General features: G+C 34.9%; 1 protein-coding gene and 1 pseudogene across 1 annotated transcript; one reads left to right on the top strand and one right to left on the bottom strand.

Moving 5' to 3' along the window:
• Nucleotides 1–1,724: 1,724 nt before the first annotated feature.
• LOC149196671 (DNA replication licensing factor MCM7-like) lies at nucleotides 1,725–8,971 on the bottom strand (annotated as a pseudogene).
• Nucleotides 8,972–17,718: 8,747 nt separating this feature from the next.
• On the top strand, nucleotides 17,719–20,495 carry LOC149196670 (uncharacterized). The gene is made up of 2 exons (XM_089403774.1): nucleotides 17,719–19,653; nucleotides 19,907–20,495. The coding sequence occupies exons 1-2, from the start codon at nucleotides 17,779–17,781 to the stop codon at nucleotides 20,354–20,356; spliced, it is 2,325 nt and encodes a 774-aa protein (XP_089259900.1). The 5' UTR covers nucleotides 17,719–17,778; the 3' UTR covers nucleotides 20,357–20,495.
• Nucleotides 20,496–20,875: the final 380 nt, after the last annotated feature.

Here is a 20,875-nt window from a genome sequence, read left to right as displayed (position 1 = left end):
AAATGTAAATAAGATTGCAACAACAACTCTTGAGGCTCAGTCTTTCCTCAAATGCATTAACTCTTCATGTTTCTCAACCTTTTGTTGGATAGTGCCAAGATCACTAAATATGGTGATCTCAAAACTATCCAACAAAATGTTGAGCAACATGAAGAGATAGTGCATTTGAAGAAAGATTGAGTGCCTCAAGAGTTGTTGTTGCAATATTATTTACATTGGTTGTGATATAAATGACAAAAATGAACTAGCATTTTACAGAGAAGAGAATCCAAATTTATGAACACTTGTTTTACTCATTTTAGAGTCAAATAACCATGGAAAGATTAACATAATAAACAAAGTAACCTGAGGCAAACAAAATTGTCCTCAACTATTGGATTTTTGCATAAAAACTAATGTTGAGGACAAAAATAATAATGAGAAAGAGACACAATCCAATGGAAAAATGCATCAAGACAAAATCCAATTGTACAGTACCATGAGAAAGAGGCCCTGAGCTGAGTATAGATTGCTGGTGGAAAATTTACAAAAAACACAAATTAACAAAGTAATTATCATACCCTCCATGAAAGCTTTAGATGCAAAAGCGTTTACACTTTGAGCATATCAACTGACCTCATCAATATTGAATTGGAAACATACCTAACCATTATTACACTATTTACATCAATAAATATAATCAATGAGAGTATGGCTTCCATGCGTCATTTCAGCAGTTGCCTTAAAGGATGCAGCCCCTCCCTAAGAACATCAGAAAACCATATGTTACTATGACTAGAAAACTAGTTTTTGTTCATTAAACACTACAAATAGACTCAATTTCAACTTCTCCTGTCCTTGAAGATTAAATTTAGTTAATATTGAATTTCTGAGACAGTAAAAGCTATGGCTAGTGTAAGGATTCTCAAAGTTCGACTTGTTTCCTTGCAAAATTTTCATGTTGCATCTCTGCATAACTTCCCAACATTTGACTTAATAGAAAAAGTAAAACTACATAGGGTGCCTACCTATATTAACAAAACAGTAACTTCATTCCTAATCTTTTCATGTGACATGCCCATGAAAATATGTTCATAGTTTAGAATATGCCACTGTTCAAGAAGCTATGTTAGTAACAATTTTGTTCCTCCTTTACCATTTTCAATAAATGAAGAAATCACATCAATTTTTAGATACAAGGGATAATTTTTCAAATCTTTCCACCTAACAATAAGATTGTTGCAGCTAAAAATAATTCAGAGCATACCTTTCCTTATTTCAACCTTTCCTATCTACCTAGTTCCATGCTTTGTTGCAAACTTAAATTTCATATGGAGCTTTTCTGTGATTGATGAGAACTGGTCACCAATTTTCTTTAAATTAAAGCTTAAAAAATAGTTGAAGGTTAAGCATAAAAGCAAGAAACATAGGAAACCGTGTACAATAGAAACTATATAGAGTTTATCTAGAAACACATATTTTTTACATAAGTACATATAATGACACTTCATAAGAAAACTTTTGGCTATTGTCCCAGTGTCTTTTTCATGCAAGTCCACATGCAATCACTATTCAGAATATAATTATTGACATGTCTAACCTCATGATTTGTCCAAGAGGAAAATCATCCTTTAGTTTCATATCTGTTAAAGGGAATCTAAAAAACAAAACTCTCTTTGAAAGAGTTGAACAATGAGGATATTTACTTTACGTCTATATGATACATTATTAACTTTTTGGACATTTTAGGGATAAATAAAATGCGTATCAAATGTATTGGGATCAATTTTCCACACGTTCAATGTTGCATACTCTTCCCATCACTCCTTTAGTTGAGCTTCAGTGTAAGTCTGCATGCAAGAGACCCAATTAGATACATTTAAACCAACCTTGATTAGGAAATTTGAATTAATGATATTTGTCATGCTTTATACAGTCTATGGAGAGTACCTTTTGAGAAATCTAGTTCAGGGCATTAACATAGCAGACATCCATAGTATTCATTCTTGAAGCTTCATCCCTTATGATTGAATAGATGTCAGATATGGCATTCATACCAATTTTACTTCTTTTGTCAACATATAAGGAGAAATTTGACATTTGCATAAGCCTAAGGGCTTCATCTACATCACTTTGAACCACTATTTCTAAGAATCTAAGTCAACTTAGGGCTTGTGAACAATAAATCCAGGAAAAATAAACAAACATAAGCTTTTGACAATAAACGGGTTTCTGAGATTAAAAGGCCAAATTTGGATTAATGTTGTTTCTTAGTCACAACTCCACTCTAGTGTTGAAAATATGAGAACTTGAAAAGTCACTTCTCCTAGAACTCACACATAACACTAGGTAATTGCACAAAGGAATAGATAAATTACCATTGAGATGCAAAAAATGCTTAGAAGTGTTCTAGTAGTGGTGTAAGAATGTGGTGCATCACTTTGTTCTTTTTCTTGTCTCATGGAAGAATAAGCATTGGAAATATATTTGATAAGGTATTTAGGCACATAAGGTGATACCCTTCTTGTCACTGCTATATAAGCCCTAGAAAATATTAACCATCATAAGATTAAAAACTACTCAGCATTAGAGTACAACAGTTTGAGCATCAATATATAAAGAAGAGGTGACAACAACCCACCTGAGGATGGAAGACTCGAGAGGAGTACAGCCTAACGTTGATGGCTTACACTTTTCATGCATGTATCACATGTGTCTTGTCATTTCTAGATGACTATCCATATTGACTTTATCAAGTATCATCCACAACAAGTCAAAAGAAGAAAGAAATGCTGAAGGAAGTTTGACATTCTCTTCAAGTTTTCTTCGTAGATCATATCGACCCCTATGATAATGAACAAAATAGTATAAAACAAAACTCAAAATTAAAGTTCCATCACAAAAGTAGGATACAATGTACACTAAAATACAAGAGAGAAAACATGAGCCATAGTCTCCTTTCAAGTGAAGAGTATATAAGGAACTGTTAATTAGATATGGAAATAGAAGCATGAAAATAAAGTTGAGAACACTATATATGGTTAAAGCTTAAATAAAAAACTACTACTTGAAAACAAGTAATGTAAAACAAAAACTATCTTAGAGTAAGGAAACAAAATCACGGTAAAAATAGATCATTAGGGGAATTTGAGGTCTAAAATGGACCTCCTACAAAAATTATAAAATAATAGTGGAAATAATAAAATAAGATTAGATTAAATTATCAAATTTTAGATGGAAAAAAAAAAAAAAAAAAATCATTTTTCAACTTATCTCGCTATGGATGTACTCAAATTTCGAGTGAAAAAACTCATTGAATGCAAAATTTGGTTACTCATCTAAGGAGTACCCATGTTGCATACTTTCGATAGACCCTACTATAGAAAAATGAGAAATACATGAAAAATGTGATTGCAATCACGTTTTTTTATGTATTTCTCATTGTTCGTGTAGCAAGGTCCATCAAAAGTATGAAAAATGGGTACTCCTTAGATGAGGAATTAAATTTTTCATCCAATGAGTACTCCCACTCATAATTTGAGTAAAACCTTAGGGAGATAAGTTGAAAATACGAGTTGAAAAAGTAGTTTTATTATTTTATTATTTTTTAATATTTTTACTTTTTTACTCTAAAAATGGTGAATCATCCCCCATGGTTGACATCATCATTTTGAATCATCTTGAATCTTATTGGTTCTTATAAATTTTATTTTTGTACACTTTTCTTACGAGTCCCATTTTAGACCTCAAAATTCCCCTAATGTTAATCATGTTTTACGAATTCGAGTTCCTAAATAGGAGAAAAATTAAGGGCACTAGGATCTTTGTACAAGTCAATATATGAGTTTAAATAGGTTTCAAATTTCTCCATCCTTTAATGTATCCTAATGGTTTACAACCCCAAAAATGAAAATGTACCTCATACTTTAGATCAAAGGTCTAGAACTAAAGAGCACATAACAACTTTAACAAGGAAAAATCGAAAGAAAGGACACTAAAAATTCTTAGTTTTAGAAAAAGAAGATATGGATGAATCCCCCAATAAGCACAACATTCCAATTACATATCTCTTCTATAAAAAACATTGATAAAATAAAAGCCTTTTCTTCTATACAAGACACCTTCCGTGCGTCCCACTAGGTTAATGCAATTCCATGAGATCTATCTCTAGAATTCATGAAATTCACAAACTCATATTCATGGTAGGACTTGATATGAATCTACCTTCAAAATGAATGATAATAGTAGTAGTGGCAGCTAGAACAACCGTTTATGCATTTAGAGAGGTTGTTATGCCCTCCTTTGCAATGTTGACAGACTGCTACTCCATCACTTCATGAATAACAGTACGATTTGTCTCATCCATAGCACATGATTCATCACATACAAGATCCATTATTTTTGTCACTGCTCTGAAGGTGCCGAAAAATATATGTTGGTGAAACCTCTAATGCATTCAATCTAAAATAAAACAATTTCCAACTCCAAAGAAACCAACAACTTAAACATTGGAAAGAATAAAGCTCATAAACATAACAGGGCCTCAACTTCAAGGACCATCTTGTTGGGTGACCGGATCCCTTTGAAAAATAGCTGTCAGATCCACACCACTGCTTCCTCAACCTGTGGTGTAAGCTCCTCGAGGTTCCACACTAATCATGTGTTTCAATGACTGAATTTTTGCAACTCTGGGATCTCCCATCTAACAGACATGCAAATCACCTCTTATTTGCAAGTAAAATAGAAATGTGAGCAATACATATAAATTTTCCTTTGTAGACAAACTCAAAAGACCAGATAAGCAAGAATAGCAAGGCATTTTGCTCAGATAGTCAACAACGGGGTAATCAAGTTTCTTTGTAAGAACTCTTCAGTAAAATAATTATACCTTCATTCCATCCTTGCATTTTCTAGTTGGGGCATGAACAAGAAGCAAAAGCAGGGATTTTTTTACATCCTCGTGTCCAAATATTTCTAGAGCTAAAGAATGCACAAGCTTGTTGTAGATGTCCCCATCCTTAGCAAGCTACTTTATTTTTTCTTGTTCACCACCTTGTAAAACATACCTATAGGTGTTTGAAATTAATGAATAAAATAAGCAATATAGAGAAAACATGGATCAAATAAACAATTCACTAAATGGCACATTTTAAAAAACTGCATATGCAAGACATTCGCAACCAAAAAAAAATTGCTAATCTACCTGCATCAGATGTGAAACTTTTCATATTGAACTTTACATATCTATATAATGCATACCTAATGGTATATTAACTTTGAAGATTGAATTGTGGTGGAAGGATCCATGATATTGGTAAACCCCCTTATTAAATACCTACATGCATGATGTTAATGCAGGGTTACTCCTACTTACACCCACAGTATGCTTATATATGCGTAAACACATTCGTCCCAAGTATTTAACTCTCTCGGGAGTCAAATCTTCTACCAAAAAATGGTTAAGGCCCTCTTTATTAGTTCCTATATTACGGAACTCAATCACCCCGCTTAAACCTTCACATAAGACCTTATCGAAGCCTTACATTAAGTCCTTTCTATCGGGACTTTAAAACCCTTCTAAACCTTTACCAAACCTTATATATATAACCCTTCACTTTAATGCATCGGTTACATATGGTTATCACATGAAATACACCATCGATGCTTTTTTCCTTCATACACCATTTATAAAGGAAAACCATGCACAAAACATACCTTTCCGCCTTTCGTACGATCTCTACATGTTTTCTGAGGTTAACGTTATCGCAATCGGCTATCGGCTTCTTCCCAGGTCATATATGCATATATGCCTCACCACCTTCCGACTCTGATATGCCTTAAAAGACTCGGCCAAGCACTTAATAGAATACAAAGGGATTACATTAAAACTCCGCTCTGAAACCTTAATTCGGATTTCAAAAACTATATGCCCGCATTCATCAAATCATTGTGTCTGCTCCTCCATATCAACTCTTCCACTGCTTCGATTGCCCGACCTCTGATTCCTCCGATCGTCGATCATCGCATATCAGTGATATCGCCATATCGCTCTTCGGCGTATCGGCCTACCATCGCACTGTTCTTTCGCTCCGATCAATCGCCCAGACCCGACAAGGGTTTAGACTTCCGTCTATAAAATTTCAGTTTCAGATTCCAATCCCGACTCCGTTTTACTTAGTTTTTCCGTTGTTTTCAGTGTTTCTCTGTGGTTCTGGTTCTTCGATGGTTCGAAGTCTTCCACCTTCGCTACTCAGCTGCAACTCCCTCCTGAGCTTGACTTCTATGATTCTTAAATCACTTCCTCTTCAGAGCTTCACTCTGATCATTCAAGTGGATTCAATGATCCCTTACGATTCCTCTGAATCGTTCTCTCCTCTGCGTATTCTTCAGAACTCTGCCTGCAATGCTCTGTTACATAACCTACGAGTTCACGCATAAATCAATCATTCACACTTATTCCACACATTTACACAGTTCCCAAATGAACCTCTATAAATATATAAAATTATGAATAACTGATTACAACCGAGACTTCTCTGTCTCTACACAGGCCTGTTCTTCAATATCAGTGGCCTCTCTCCCTATCTTGCCTGAAGGCTTACAAACACACTCTCCTCTGGCTGGCTGGCTAGCTAACTGGCTAACTTCCTTATTCAACTTCCCTCTTCTTTTCTTTTCAATACATTATCAGCAGTTCCTTTACAGTTGAGGAACTGTTCTTCAAACTAATTGCTAACTAATCCTAATCCTCTCATGTTCTCCTATATTCAAGAACATTTACAAATATGTCTAATTAATTCCTATTCTCATTGAAAATCACTCGAAGGCCTAAATATTTACATTAACTCAATACTTGGGAAACCAACTTCCCTAAAACACAAGACCCCCTATGCCTACTAATATACAATGATTTACTTAGGGTGAATGCTCCTGCATCAGACTCCCAAGCTTGAAAACATTCATGATCTCCTGATCATGTGTTCTCATAAGGTAATAGGAAACCTCCAGGGTCCCAAACTTTAGTTTGTAGAAGTCCAAATGCTTTGCTCCTTTGTTGTTGCTGCATGTCTGCTATCTTCTGTCTCATTCTCCTTTCTTTTCTTCCCTTCTCAATCAGCTTCACCTTCTGATTGATCACTCCTTCTATCATCAGCTTCCTCCATCTGAGTTGCTTCATCATTAACTGCCACAATTCTTCTATCTCCAAGTCCAGCACATCTTTGGTCTGGTACACATCTTCTCTTTCTCTGGTCTTCAGATTATTGTTGCTTTCTTCCATCTCCCGCATCTTCATGCTTCTCTCTTCTGTGGCTTCTTCTTCTTCAATCAAATCTTCCTCAACATCTATAACAAAATCTGCATTCACAAACCAACTATTAAAGCACAAAACATAAGGCCTTGGTGCCTCTTCTCTCCTTGGAAACAATTCATCTTGCTGCTATGTTCTCTCCTCCTTTATCAGCACATTAGTATGTTGTTTTGAATTCTCAGCAAAATTCACGAGACTGTCAGCTGGTCTCTCTCTCACATCATCTGCTCCAATGATGTCTTACTGCTTTTGTTCATAGTAGTGAACTTCTTCTTCCCTAGCCTGTTGTTGGCTAACTCTTCTTTGATATTGTTTGGTTCTTACTACCTCCCTTTCATCCTTACCCTCTTGTTCTTTAAGAACCTCCATCTCATCTTCAAACAATCTCTGTCTTTTCCCATCATGGAAAAATTCTCCATCCTCATTCAGTCCTAATTTTACAACCTGAATGCTTGCTTTCTAGCTTTCTAGCCTTCTCTCCAAAAGAATTAACTCTTTCCACAACCTTATCATTTCACTTGGAAGCTCTCCCAAAAGCTTTACACAATCCTCACTATCTTCTTCTTTGTTACAAGCATAACTTACTGGTGACACTATTTCTTCATTCGAAAGACAGTCATCATCATACTTGGCTTGGAAACTTTCAGCTTCATTCAAGACAATTCCATAGGATGGTTTGTCTTCTGCAATACCTGCATTCACACACATTTTGTCAATTTTAAACCCATGAGATTTCATGATCTCATTTGATGATTCAATCATCAAATTCTCCTGTTGTTTTAAGTCTTCTACATGACTTAAAAACACTTCGATGGTCTTCTCCTCAATCTCATCAAGTCCCTTACTTGATTTCCTGATATCCTTCTCTACTTCTTCTTTTAGAACAGAATTTAAATTTTGCCCATCTTCTTCCTTCTTTATGACAATATCAGAAAATTGTCCTTCTTCGTGTGTTCCACCTCTTCTAACATCCTTCAGTATATGTTCTTCCTCCTCTATGACAGCTTTAACATTTTGCTGCCTACTCCCAGGTGACTCTTCTGTCTCCTTCAGACTCTAAGATCTTGCCATCTTAGTCTTGATCTGAACAGATTTCTGATTCTGCTCCTTCTCTCTGACAAACTCTAAAGTTTGTTCATCCTCCTGTGATGTACCTGCAATCATCCACAAATCATTAATTTCAAAATCACAAGACCTGGTGGTCTCTCTTACTTCTATAGTTATCAAACTTCTTTGCTGCTCTGAATCTTCTACATGATTCAGTTTCTCAGGTTCAACTTCATCTCCTGTCAGCATCTCCTCAGGCTATCTGGAACTATCACAATAGTCCATGAGATCTTCACCTGATCTCCACTCTTCATCTGTCTCTTCAGTGCAGACTTTTCCTTCTCCCAGAATTTTACCCTCTTCTGGTTCACAAATGGACACTTCCATTTCCAACTCAGCTTCTCTGAGCTTTTCTGATTCCAATTGAACAATCATTTGCTCAATCTTTCTCAACTCTTCTGCCAGCTCTAAACTCACCTGTTGATCTCTTTTCTCTTGTAGCTTCTGCCACTTCACTCTTCTTCTCATGGTCCAACCATGCTTCTGGCCTTCATCATTTCTCTGCAGCATCTCCATCAATACTTCCATCTGGAAACCTATCTCAGCTTTCTCTCTGTCAAACTCTTTTTGACCCATCTTCTTGCCATTTGCCTTGGCAACCTCTTTCTTCATCTTTCTTCTACTGTGGTCTTCCTCAAAACCTCTGCTATGACTATCAGTAGCCATCTTCTTCTCTATCTTGTATGAGTTCCTCACACTCACTATGAGCTGTGCTAAAGCCTCTGCAACAACAAGTCCTCCTTGTTGCAACTTACCTCACCAAGCTTTCCTCTGTACTTGGTCTTTTGGCAAGTGCTTGGTTCTCTCATCCCAAATCTATGGATGCATTGCCATTTGGCGCATGTTGGCATACCTTCTCGAGGGTTCGGAAGGAGATGTGATTAATGACATAAAAAAATAATAACCAAGGTTTACTATGTGGTGCATGGGCAATCATTCAAATGTAAATGTTATCATATCATAACCTTCAACCAACAGGAAATGATTTGGTATGAGTAAATATAACAAAGTGATAACTAGATGTATAGTGCGATTTTTATTTTATGTTGAAAATATATACCGCTCTTATGTCATATGTAATATGTTCAATTTTATGCGAGGTAATTTTATATGATTTTTTTTTTACTGTAAAATTTGGGTGTATGTTACATCGATTCTCCTTATTACGACATGGAATCTCATAAAGAAACCCTATTGGAGATGAAAATCGACCTTTTGACCAAGAAGTGGTGGGGTCGGGCCAAAGATTTCAAAGGTAAGCTTCATAAATTTTTTGATAACTTTCTTGAAATTTAAAACCAAATTTTAAACAATGATGTGCTTTTTTGAAAAAAAAACCATAGTGAAATCAACCATATCAATGCGACCGGTACTCCAGTTTGAGATGACAAGTGACCTTTCGAGCAAGTTGTGGTGGGCTAGGCCAGGGGTTAAATTTGACAGGCCCCCCTACCCATCAAGGATTTATTTTTATGAGAGTTTTATTTTTAAACTACCCTTCACATGTCTTTTAATATTTAGTTTTATCTTGCGTAGTATTTTTAATTTAAAAACATAATCAACGAAAACTCTTCATTTTTTATTCTAGAAATGCATTCATAAGGAATTGACTAACTATTATACATTTTGGCTTTTCTGGGCATTTTATTTCTATAATTCAACAAGTTATTCTCTTTCAAGATCCCAATTATGTGTTATTTGAAATGAATTTTTAAATACATTTATTTGAAACGAATTTTTCATTACGTAAATGGATTCAGCATCATCGAGAAATTCCAAGGGAAAAAAGTGAAGAGTGCCAATGTCAAAGTTGTGTGAAGACTGTCAAAGCTAGCCATGAGTAAATTCATCCTTGTTAATTCCACGGGGGCTTCACTCAGTGGACCTCTAGCATAGAATGTGCGTTCATAGCATACTAAACAATACCCTTAATTTGACTACATATTGGAAAATAACTCTAAAATTAACATTATATAACCCCCTACCAATATGTACCCAATACATCTTCCCAATTTAAAAAACCCCTAGTTTCATTAGATATTGCAAGTATCAATTTTTTCATTAACTTTGAGGTTCATTTTTTATCCCCTTTCTATTGAGAAAATGGAAGTTAGTTTTCAGAGAAAGAACCTTTAAGACCAACATTGAACTCTTTGGTGACAAAGTAACAACCCTTCCCGACAACATTACCTATGTGGAAGCAAGAAATCGGGTTAACAAATTGGAAACAAATAATGGAAAGAAAACGAGAAGTGGAGATTAAGATGGGGCAATCGATAAAAGCTTTACTTAAAGAATGTACTACAACAACCTTTCATGGTGGACCTGCAACGAATAGGGATATTACACTAGTTAAATTATTATTTAACCCTAAATAAAGGAAGAAAGGTGTCCATGATGTGGAGTCATACCTTCGACAAAAAAGGAACTAATAGAGACCTGGGTACCGAAGTATAGAACTTCAGTGTATCCTAGTTGCACACTAAATAAATTAAAGAGTAAGATCAGCAAGAGGTGCACATATAAGTTTGAACAAGAGAAATTTCAACAGAAAGAAAACGCTCCATACCCGTCAAACGAAACTAGAACAAGAGAAGAGCAGTTCTCTTGCAGGATTCTCTGGGTGGAAGAGTCAGGTGCGACGGAGAGGAGGGCGCGAATGACCAATTGCAATGCCAGTGAGGGAGATTGCTTACCCTGTAACCATCTCCTCCAATCTTGACCATCAGTGTAACCTTAAGTGTTCCAGGCTGTTGATCTTGCACCCATCCCTAAGCTATGAATGTGTTGCCATTTGGCGCACGTTGGTATACCTTCTCAAGGGTTCGGAAGGAGATGTCATTAATGACATAAAAAAAATAATAACCAAGGTTTACTATGTGGCGCATGGGAAACTGTTAGAAATGTAAAATTTATTATAACATAACCTTCAATCAACAGGAAATGATTTGGCATGAGTCAATATAACAAAGTGATGACCAGATGTATAGTGTGATTTTTATTTTATGTTGAAAATATATGTCGCTCTTATGTCATATGTAATATGTTCGATTTTATGCAAGGTAATTTTATATGATTATTATTTTTTTACTGTAAAACTTTGGTGTATGTTACATCGATTCTCCTTATTACGACAGGGACTCTCATAAAGAAACCTGGTTGGAGATGACAACTGACCTTTTGACCAGGAAGTGGTGGGGTCGGGCCAAAGAGTTGAAAGGTAAGTGCCATAAATTTTTCGATAACATTCTTGAAAGTTAAATCCAGATTAACACAACAATGTGCTTTTTTGAAAAAAAATCCATAGCGAAATCAATCATATTAGTACGATGGGTACTCTTTTTGGAGATGAAAATCGAGCTTTTGAGGAAGTTGTGGTGGGCTAGGTCAGGGGTTAAATTTGACAGTCCCCCCGGCCATCAAGGATTTATTACCATTTTATTTTTAAACTACCCTTGACATGAATTTTAATATTTAATTAATATTTAATTTTAGCTTGCTTAATATTTTTCATATAAAAACATAATCAATGAAAGTTCATCTTTTTTTATTCTAGAAATGCATTCATAAGGAATTGACTAACTATTATGCTTTTTAGATTTTTTGGGCATTTTATTTCTATAATTCAAAGAGTTATTTTCTTTCAAGATCCCAATTATGTGTTATTTGAAATGCATTTTTCAATACATTTATTTGAAACGCATTTTTCAATACGTAAATGGATTCAACATCATCAAGAAATTCCAAGGGAAAAAAGTGAAGAGTGTCAATGTCAAAGTTGTGTGAAGAGTTCCAAATCTATCCATGAGTAAATACATCCTTGTCAATTCCATGGGGGCTTCATTCAATGAATCTATGGCATAGCATGTGTGTTTGTGGCATACTAAATAATACCCTTAATTTGACTACATATTGGAAAATACCCCTAAAATTAACATTATCTAACCCCCTACCAATATGTACCCAATACATCTTCCAAATTTAAAGAACCCCTAGTTTCACTAGATATTGTAGGTATCCATTTTTTCATTAACATTTTTTATCCCCCTTTATATTTTTCATTAACTTTAAGCTCCATTTTTTATACTTGCTAATAAAAACCCTTTACCCCCTATTATATGCTCAATATTTATGTCATTTTTTACTGAATATATATCCCCCCATATGAACCCACGTAGTATGATATTGCTTCGCCAACGAGTCCCCTATGGTCAATTCATAGCCTTAGCTCAAGGATAGCCTTTGTTGCAAAAATATGAAGTGCAACAAGAAGCTTATGGTTAAGTGTAGCATCCTTCTACAATGAGGTAGTGGTTATCACATGTACAAGGAATCGATACTTGCAAAAATTTAAGAGTACAAGAACAAAGTGTGTACTCCCAATGTACTAATCTCAATGCTTACATAAAACAACATCATGAAAGAGAGCAAGAACAAAGACAAATAAAAAAACCTAACAAAGACGAATAATATTTTTGTACTAGATTATTCAAAATGTTGATCACTACACTCATTTTGTTCCTATGCAAAAGCATAAAGGTCAACGGAGAAATTCAGCACTAGCCCAAAAGACAAATGTATTTCAATAACAATTGTCAATTCTATATATGGTTGCAATTCCAATTAGCCAAATAGAAGTAACACAATTGTCAACAATAGAACAATTCCAATTAGCCAAATAGAAGTAACACAATCGTCAACAATAGAAAAGAACCCGATAAGGGTGCTCCTAGCACAGGAAAAGACAAGGGAAGCTGGTAGTAGGAACCAACAATAACCATTAAAGCATATGACAAGGGCAATCCAAATAAAGGATAACCAAAGTAGTTGAACAACATGAAGAAAACATGCACCAAATTCATAAAAACAAGACAACAGAAGCAAAGGAGTCCACTACCATCATAATTTCACAATAAGTAACAATCAATAGAAGTTGTTTAGATTGGTATGGACAAAGAATCGACCAACCAAGGATATCATTGGAAGAAAGCCAAAAACCAATTTAAGATTACAGTGGAAGTTAAAGAAGGAGATGACAAGAAAAATAACACTACTAAGATAGTAAGGCAAAATAGTGATACTAAGAATGGAATAGAAAGTGGGTAAAAATGACACTTTCCCAACAAAAGGCATCATGGAATAGGAAACTAAAGGCATTTCCAAGGAAAGCACAAGAAGGTACCAAAGAAATTAGAGTTTGATAAAGAACCATGAAAGTAACAACAGATACCTTGGAAAGGTAAGAGTAGAAAACCAAGGTTTGAGGAATGAACTATATAAGACTAAGTAAAGCCTAATAAAGAAGCAACAATAGAACTAAAGTAAAAGAGAATAAAGAGGAGAAAAAGACATAAGATGAAGCAAATATGGCAAGAGGAGTTCCCATATAACAAGTTCCAACAAAAGAAGATCTAGAAACCAACATAGCGCTAACAGTAGAACCTAAGAAGGTAGCAACAAAGTTAGCAGTCACCTTAAAGTAAGAAAAGTCCAAGGTAGAGGACTTCAATCTTGCAACAAAAAATTTTCAACTAGCAAGGTCTAAGCATAAACCCTCCACTAGGGTTCCATTGTCATTGTGATCCACCCTAGCAGAATGGCACAAGTTTTAAAGGGATAAGGTCAGGTGAAGTCTGCAACAATTTTGCCAGATTCGTTACCCATATACTAGCACTTAAGCCAAAGAAAATCAAACCTATGTAGTACATTCCCTTAGTGGATATTATATATACTAGTTGGATTATTTCTGGCTCAAAGAATTTGTTGGTGGAGGAGATTAACAAGAAATTGATTATAATGTTAAGTTATTAACTTACACAACATGCACCCTCGGGCCTCAATAAATGAGCCATGGAAGTTTCATGTGTCTTTACCTCCTTCCAACATAGGAACAACTGAATGACAACCTAAAGCAATATACCACTAACCCCAATGGACAAAATGTGAGAACGTTTCATTTACCATTTCAAACAAAGAAAGAGGCATAATTAATTCTATTTCAAATTCTAATGGATCTTATCTTACATGCTTGCAATTAAATGAAATTAGAATTAATTCTAACTAATCCTAAAATTATAACCCTTAATTTTAATTATAATTAATTTATATAACTTTATTTTAATGTTTTTTTGTTAGAATTTTAAATTTCATTTAAGTTTTGAAATCAATATAATTTATTTTTTAAAATGTGACTTAATAAATGGATAAATTTAATTTGTTTGATTTTCTTTTACTTTTTAGTTAATATATAAGATATTTTTGTTTAAATAAGAGATAAGATATACTTCTTTCAAATTCTAGAATGAAGTAAAAAATTAAAATAACGTAATTTTATAAATATAATATTTTATAGTTAACAATTTTGTTAATTAAGTGAAATTATAATTTTAAATAAAATTTTAATTTAATTTAGAAAAAATCATTTTAAAAGAAGTAAATTTATATTATTATTATTATTATTATTATTATTATTTAATTTGTACATATTAATTGGAACCATCATAAAACTATAAAATGCATGAATTGATGCGAAGAAAGATGATGAATAAGCATTTTGTACAACTTATTTCGATTTATATGAAATAGGCACAACATGACATGAGAACCTATAAAGGAAAGAGATGGTGAGGTAGTCAAATTGTATAATATTTATTTTTAATTGTCAAATTTTAATGGGAAAAATTAAGTTTCCATTAATTTTAATAATGATTGATTCTTTTAGAAGCTCCTAAAACATCATTCCATAATTTAAAAAATATCATTTCATGATAAACATTATATATCCCTTAAAAATATCATAATAATGTTGTACAAATTATTCATAATCACAATGAACAAAGATCACATTATAAAATATTTTAATAATGTTGTACAAATTATTCATAACCACAATGAACAAAGATCACATTATAAAATATTTTGTATAAAATACTTACCCATAAAGATCTATGCATATAAGATCTATACATATTTATTCATGCCTAAAACCATAATGAGTAAATACAAATATTACAAGTACATCTATAAGCATGATGAAAACCATGTATAATTTTTTCAATAAATAGCTTATCAAATACCTAGATCTTTATTCATGCTTGAAACCATAATGAATAAGTAGAAATATTACAAGTATATCTACAACCATGACGAAAACTATATATAGTTTTTTCATATATAGTTTTTTCAATGAATAGCTTATCAAATAATGTTTGGAATGGCCCCATAATAGTTTAAAAAATTTAGATTTTTTTTTCTTTCCCATATATTTTAGATTTTTTTTTTTCCAAATATAGTTTTAATAAATTTTATTTAAAATTAAAATTAAAATTATTACAATAATATATTTAATTTTTTTTTCATATATATACAATCACATGTAATTTATTTTGTAGATAGTGTAAGTCTGTGACATTTATATATATATATATAATATCACATCTAATTTATTTTTTAGATAGTGTGAAACTGTCATATATATATATATATATATTCACAATCACATCTAATTTATTTTTTAGATAGTGTAAATCTGTGAAGGATCTTTGTGTTGAAAAAATCCTTTAATTTTTATACACACGTGCATTTTAGGGTTAATATATAATAATATATTAAAATAATTATATTTAACACGTGCATTTTAGGGTTAATATATAATAATATATTAAAATTATTATATTTATTGGAATTAAATATTTCAGGTTTTAAGTTAATATATACCTTAAAATATATTTTTTAAATAAAGCAAAAATAAAATATTAAAATATTATAACCCATTATAATTAAATCAAAATATTTAAAATAATTTTCATCAATTTAAAATTAAACAAAGCTCTAAATTATTATATCACTAACCCTTTCTAATATTAAATTCATTAAACTCCAAAACTCTATTATTATTACCACTAACCTTTTCTATCATTAAAAAAATATATACACGCTGAAACACCCCGCCACCACTTTATGTTCTTCTGGTCTCTATTTCATCAAGTGGCGGAAGGGAATCTGGCTGTCGCGTTCACATGGAGGGCAAAGAGAGAGCGCTCCAAGCCGCCCGTCCTCTTCTACCTGTCGGGAGCAGCAGCTGCACGGAAGCGCCACAGCGCCACACAGAGATGACCCGTATCGAGAGATCTCCTGAATGCTTCCTTTCCTTTGCCATGGAAGCCGCTGCCTGACACCACCCTCAACTTCGCCTTAGTCTAAGAATTGTTCGGAAAATTATTAAAATTCTGATTATATTTAGAAAAAATCTGGCAAGGATTCTGTAAATCTAAGTTAGAATTGTTAAACTTTAAAATTTAAAGTGTCTAAGACATTTTGATAGTGCTGAATGCAACTTTAAAAATACTATTCAAACACTGTCTCTACAAAAAATTTTGAAATTCTTACTAAAATTCCAATCACTTTTAACAGTCCAGACAATTCTTCACCTTAATAAATTACTCCCTAAACTTCACCCACACCACACCCACACTGCAAATTAAAGGATTTTTTCTCACAAAGATCCTTCGCAGAATCACACTATCTAAACAATAAATTAAGTGTGATTGTGAAATAACACATATATATATATAATTACATGCCAGTGACTATGACACTCGTCATTTTATTACATGCGGGTGACTATGACACTTTTTAAAATTATTAGCAAGTTCACAATGACGTCTTTAACCGGTTAAAAAAACTGTATTTTTTCAATAACTTTGTTGAAATTTCTCCATTGAGAGCTCAACTTGGAAGCACGCTACTCCGAAAGTGAACTTTCCCCTCATTTTCTTGGAGAAGACAATACACACATTTCCTTGCCATTGCCTTGCAATTTCCTTCCGTCAACTATGTAATTGCCTTTCGGATCTCTCCATACATTTCTTTGCCATTGCCTTGCAATTTCTTTCCGTCAGCTCTGTAATTGCCGTGCTTCTCCGCGGCCTTTACATAACAGTAGTTCTCTCTTTACAACTCAGGGGCAAGGCATTGAGGTGGTTTTTTTGTTCTTTCAGGGCATCAATAATTCTGGATACCCAAAATTTGACAGTTGTTACCTGAATTTATAATGAATTTATAATGCCGAAATTTCCATAATTTTGAGGGCAAAAAACAGTCCGGTTAGGCTACGGCATAAATATTAGCACAAATTCCTCCCTCCTTTTCGGAAATTCCTATTTCCACCACTATAGGAAAGTTAATGCACCCTAACATGCAAGGGGAATAGTGGATGACTTGCTGCTAACATGCCAAAGTCAACTTTGGCAGAAATATAAATGCAATGCACCCACTATTCCCCTTGCATGTCAGATGCATTAACTTTCCTATAGCAGTGGAAATAGGAATTTCTCTCCTTTTCCCTGCTCTGACAACATTCCTGTCCTGTGTTTCGCGATATTATGGAGAATTCCACAGCCGGTCATAGGACTGTACCTGTTACAGAAACACAGGTACTTCTGGATGTCATGCCCAGAGACAAAATGGCATTCCCAGAGAATAAAATAACTTGGTTTGCGTTTAAGCTTGCCTCTCTGGAGAAGATAGCCAGCGGACTCGGAAAGTTGGCCTTCATCTGGGCCACCGCCGTCGTCTTCGGAGGATATGCAGGAAACTTAAAATCGGTGGACTTCTGGTGCGTCACTATAATGTTGTTCACAGAAGGTGTTCGGATCTTCAGCCGAAGCCAAGAGGTGGTGTGGCACCATGAGAACACGCTAAAATCCATGGAAACTCTCAGCGAGGAAGTTAAACGGGTAGGTAGCGGATTCTATAATACCTGCTACTCCATCTCAAGTAAGATCTTCGGATGCTGGAGCTCAGAAAACAGTGAAGAAGAAGACTCCGGTCATGATGATTCTCAGAAGAGATGTTCAATGTCAATGGTCAGTTTTCTCTACTGCCTGCAATTGTTGTCCGCTTCGACAATCGTGGGTTTGTCTCTCTATCGGCTACTAAGGCATAACTCCATCGTAGGTTCAAGGGATAAGGATATCATGAATCTGAAATCGTCTGTCATAATTTTGTACGCCCTGTCTCTGGCCGAAGCGTTTCTGTTTCTGTTGGAGAAGAGCTACTGGAAAATCAGTGCAAAGAAATTGTTGACGGAGGTGAACGATGCTTATGGCTTCGACTTCAACGAGTGTGAGCTCCACACTGTCCGACGTTTTCTGTATGATACATATTCGCGGTGCGTCAAAGGTAACATTTTCGACGCTTCGAAGATGGAATTTGTGTCATACAGCGTAGAGTTGCTTCAGTCCAGAAGCGCGGACGGGCAGCTGACAGGTGCTCGAGTATTGTCCGCGCTTGCGAGAAATGAGCAATTTGCAGAAAGAACTTTGAGGGCAATAGGAACCATGAAAGACGTGGTGGAGAGGCTAATCGATATGCTGAATTTCAAGAACGTGGACGAGAAGGAGATTCGAAAAGCGGCTGCAGAGATCATCTCCAAATTGGTGGAGAACAAGCGGCATTGCGTTCGGGTGACAGCCATTACTGGGTTGATGGAATCCGTAGCCACCCTGCTGTACTCAAACGACTCAAATGAAGGAGGCTTTGTTTCGCTGGGGCTGACCATAGTGAAAAAGCTGGCAGAAGAGCGCTCCAACCGCCATAAAATCAACATCAGCAGAGGGCTAATTCCTAAAATTATCTCACTCACAGACTTAGAACCCAGCGACCTCCAATTCGAACCCAACGCCTTCCAACTGGAAATCGAGAGGGATAAGAAGATCCCCTTCGCAACTGAGGTGGAAGAGCTCGCTCTGCAGATCGTGAAAACTCTGGCAAGCACTACAGGCTCGACCGGAAGGGACCTAAGGAAAAGGATCTTGAGGATTGTCTTCGCCATAAGCAATCTCAGAAACGTTCTTCAGTGCACAGAAAGAGATGATCTACGAATCCTGGCGATCGAGACGTTAACAAATCTTTCTCACGAACACAAGGGCCGTGAAAGAATTGGCCGTACCGGCGGAATTCTGCGTAAGCTCTGCTCTTTGTTTTTCATGGAGAGAATTAATAATAATGATGAAAAGGAGAAACTTGTCAAGACGGCAGGAGAAGCCCTGGGTCTTCTTTCGCTGGAGTCGGAGCCTAACTGTAAAAAAATGATGAGCATTAAGGTGGACCGTCACCCGAATTTACTGGTAAGCCTCATCTCCATGCTGAGCGACGCCGTTAAGGGTATTCATGCAGCGAGAATTCTTCGAAATCTGCTTGAATACGCAGATGCAAATTACGTTAAACCGACTGAAATCACTGCACTGGCAGAGCAGGTAGAAGATTGTATTCAAATCTCAGCCTTTCGTCTTTGCAGTATGAACCGAAAAAAAATTCATCTCGTCCAATCAGTAATCTGTTATTAAAGTTGAAAATCTGTCAATTTTGATGTCTAGAAATTAGATCTCTCTAAATTCATGAAATTAATTAATGTTATACCGTTAGATCCGTATTTAATTTAGATTCATATTTAAAATGAATCTACGCTAATTTAACTTCCTTGACTTCTTTGTGATGTGTTGTGATCAGGTTGTCAAATTTGTGAAAGAAGAACATTCATGTAACCATAAGCGGGTGGCAATAGGATTGAGGGAGAAACATTCATGCGAGTACCAGGAAGCAGCCATAGGATTGGCTGCAAGGTTTATGACCAAATGGGATTTCGATCATGAGTTCCGAGAATTGATGTTGTTGAAACTGGTGATGGTTTTTGAGAGTCACCCATATCCATCGAAGATGGTTCCCAATGTGAGGAGGTACAGCATCGAGCTCCTGATAGGTCTTTTGAAGAGGGACAAAGGTGCATTAAAGCAGAAACCAGAATTGGTGAGTGATTTACAGAGGACCTTGGAAGGAGTGATGGAGACGACGTCGGACTGGGAATACTATAGCGCCTTCTCGGGCAGTAAGGGGTTGAGCAGGCACAGCATCCCCATTCTATCCCTCGCACACCATGCCATGGAATTGCTTCCTAAGTAAATACATGGTATCCTAAATCGTAAATAAAATACAGACATGTCCAAGCCTGTGAATCGTAAATAATACAGAAATGTCCAACTCTGTCTTGCACATGTCTGTGTTTTCTATTGTTTAAGATTATAAATATTGTGTGAGTTGTTCAACTCTGTGTTGCAGGGCTTTGTTTTCAGGTGTTTAATATTATAAATATTGTATGAATTATTGGGTTATTTGTCAGTGGGATGTTTCTAGTTGTAATTTAATGTTTATCTGAGAATAGATTATAAAAAGTCTAAAATCTAGTATTTAATATTTTTTAAATTTATATTAAAAATGGTAACTTTGTAATGTTAAGTAAAAGATATCACAAAAGTCTAAGATTTAGTATTTAATATTTTTTTTAAATTTATATTAAAAGTAGTAGCTCTGTAATGTAAAGTGAAGAATATCACAAAATCTTAGATCTAGCATTTAATATTATTTTTAAATTCATATTGAAAATGATAGCTCTATAATGTGAAGTGAGGAATATTTTGTTAA

The sequence above is a fragment of the Pinus tabuliformis genome, chromosome 2_2, assembly GCF_031772625.1.
Source record: "Pinus tabuliformis cultivar Carrire ecotype Pingquan chromosome 2_2, CPIR1, whole genome shotgun sequence".
In the NCBI taxonomy this organism is placed as follows: Eukaryota; Viridiplantae; Streptophyta; class Pinopsida; order Pinales; family Pinaceae; genus Pinus; species Pinus tabuliformis.
This window is presented reverse-complemented; position numbering and strand designations above follow the sequence as displayed.

Excerpts from the sequence above, each read along its gene's own strand:
- LOC149196670 (XM_089403774.1), top strand. The coding sequence starts at position 17,779 with ATGGAGAATTCCACAGCCGGTCATAGGACTGTACCTGTTACAGAAACA. Across the intron at positions 19,654-19,906 it reads TCACTGCACTGGCAGAGCAG|GTTGTCAAATTTGTGAAAGA; the intron begins GTAGAAGATTGT and ends TGTTGTGATCAG.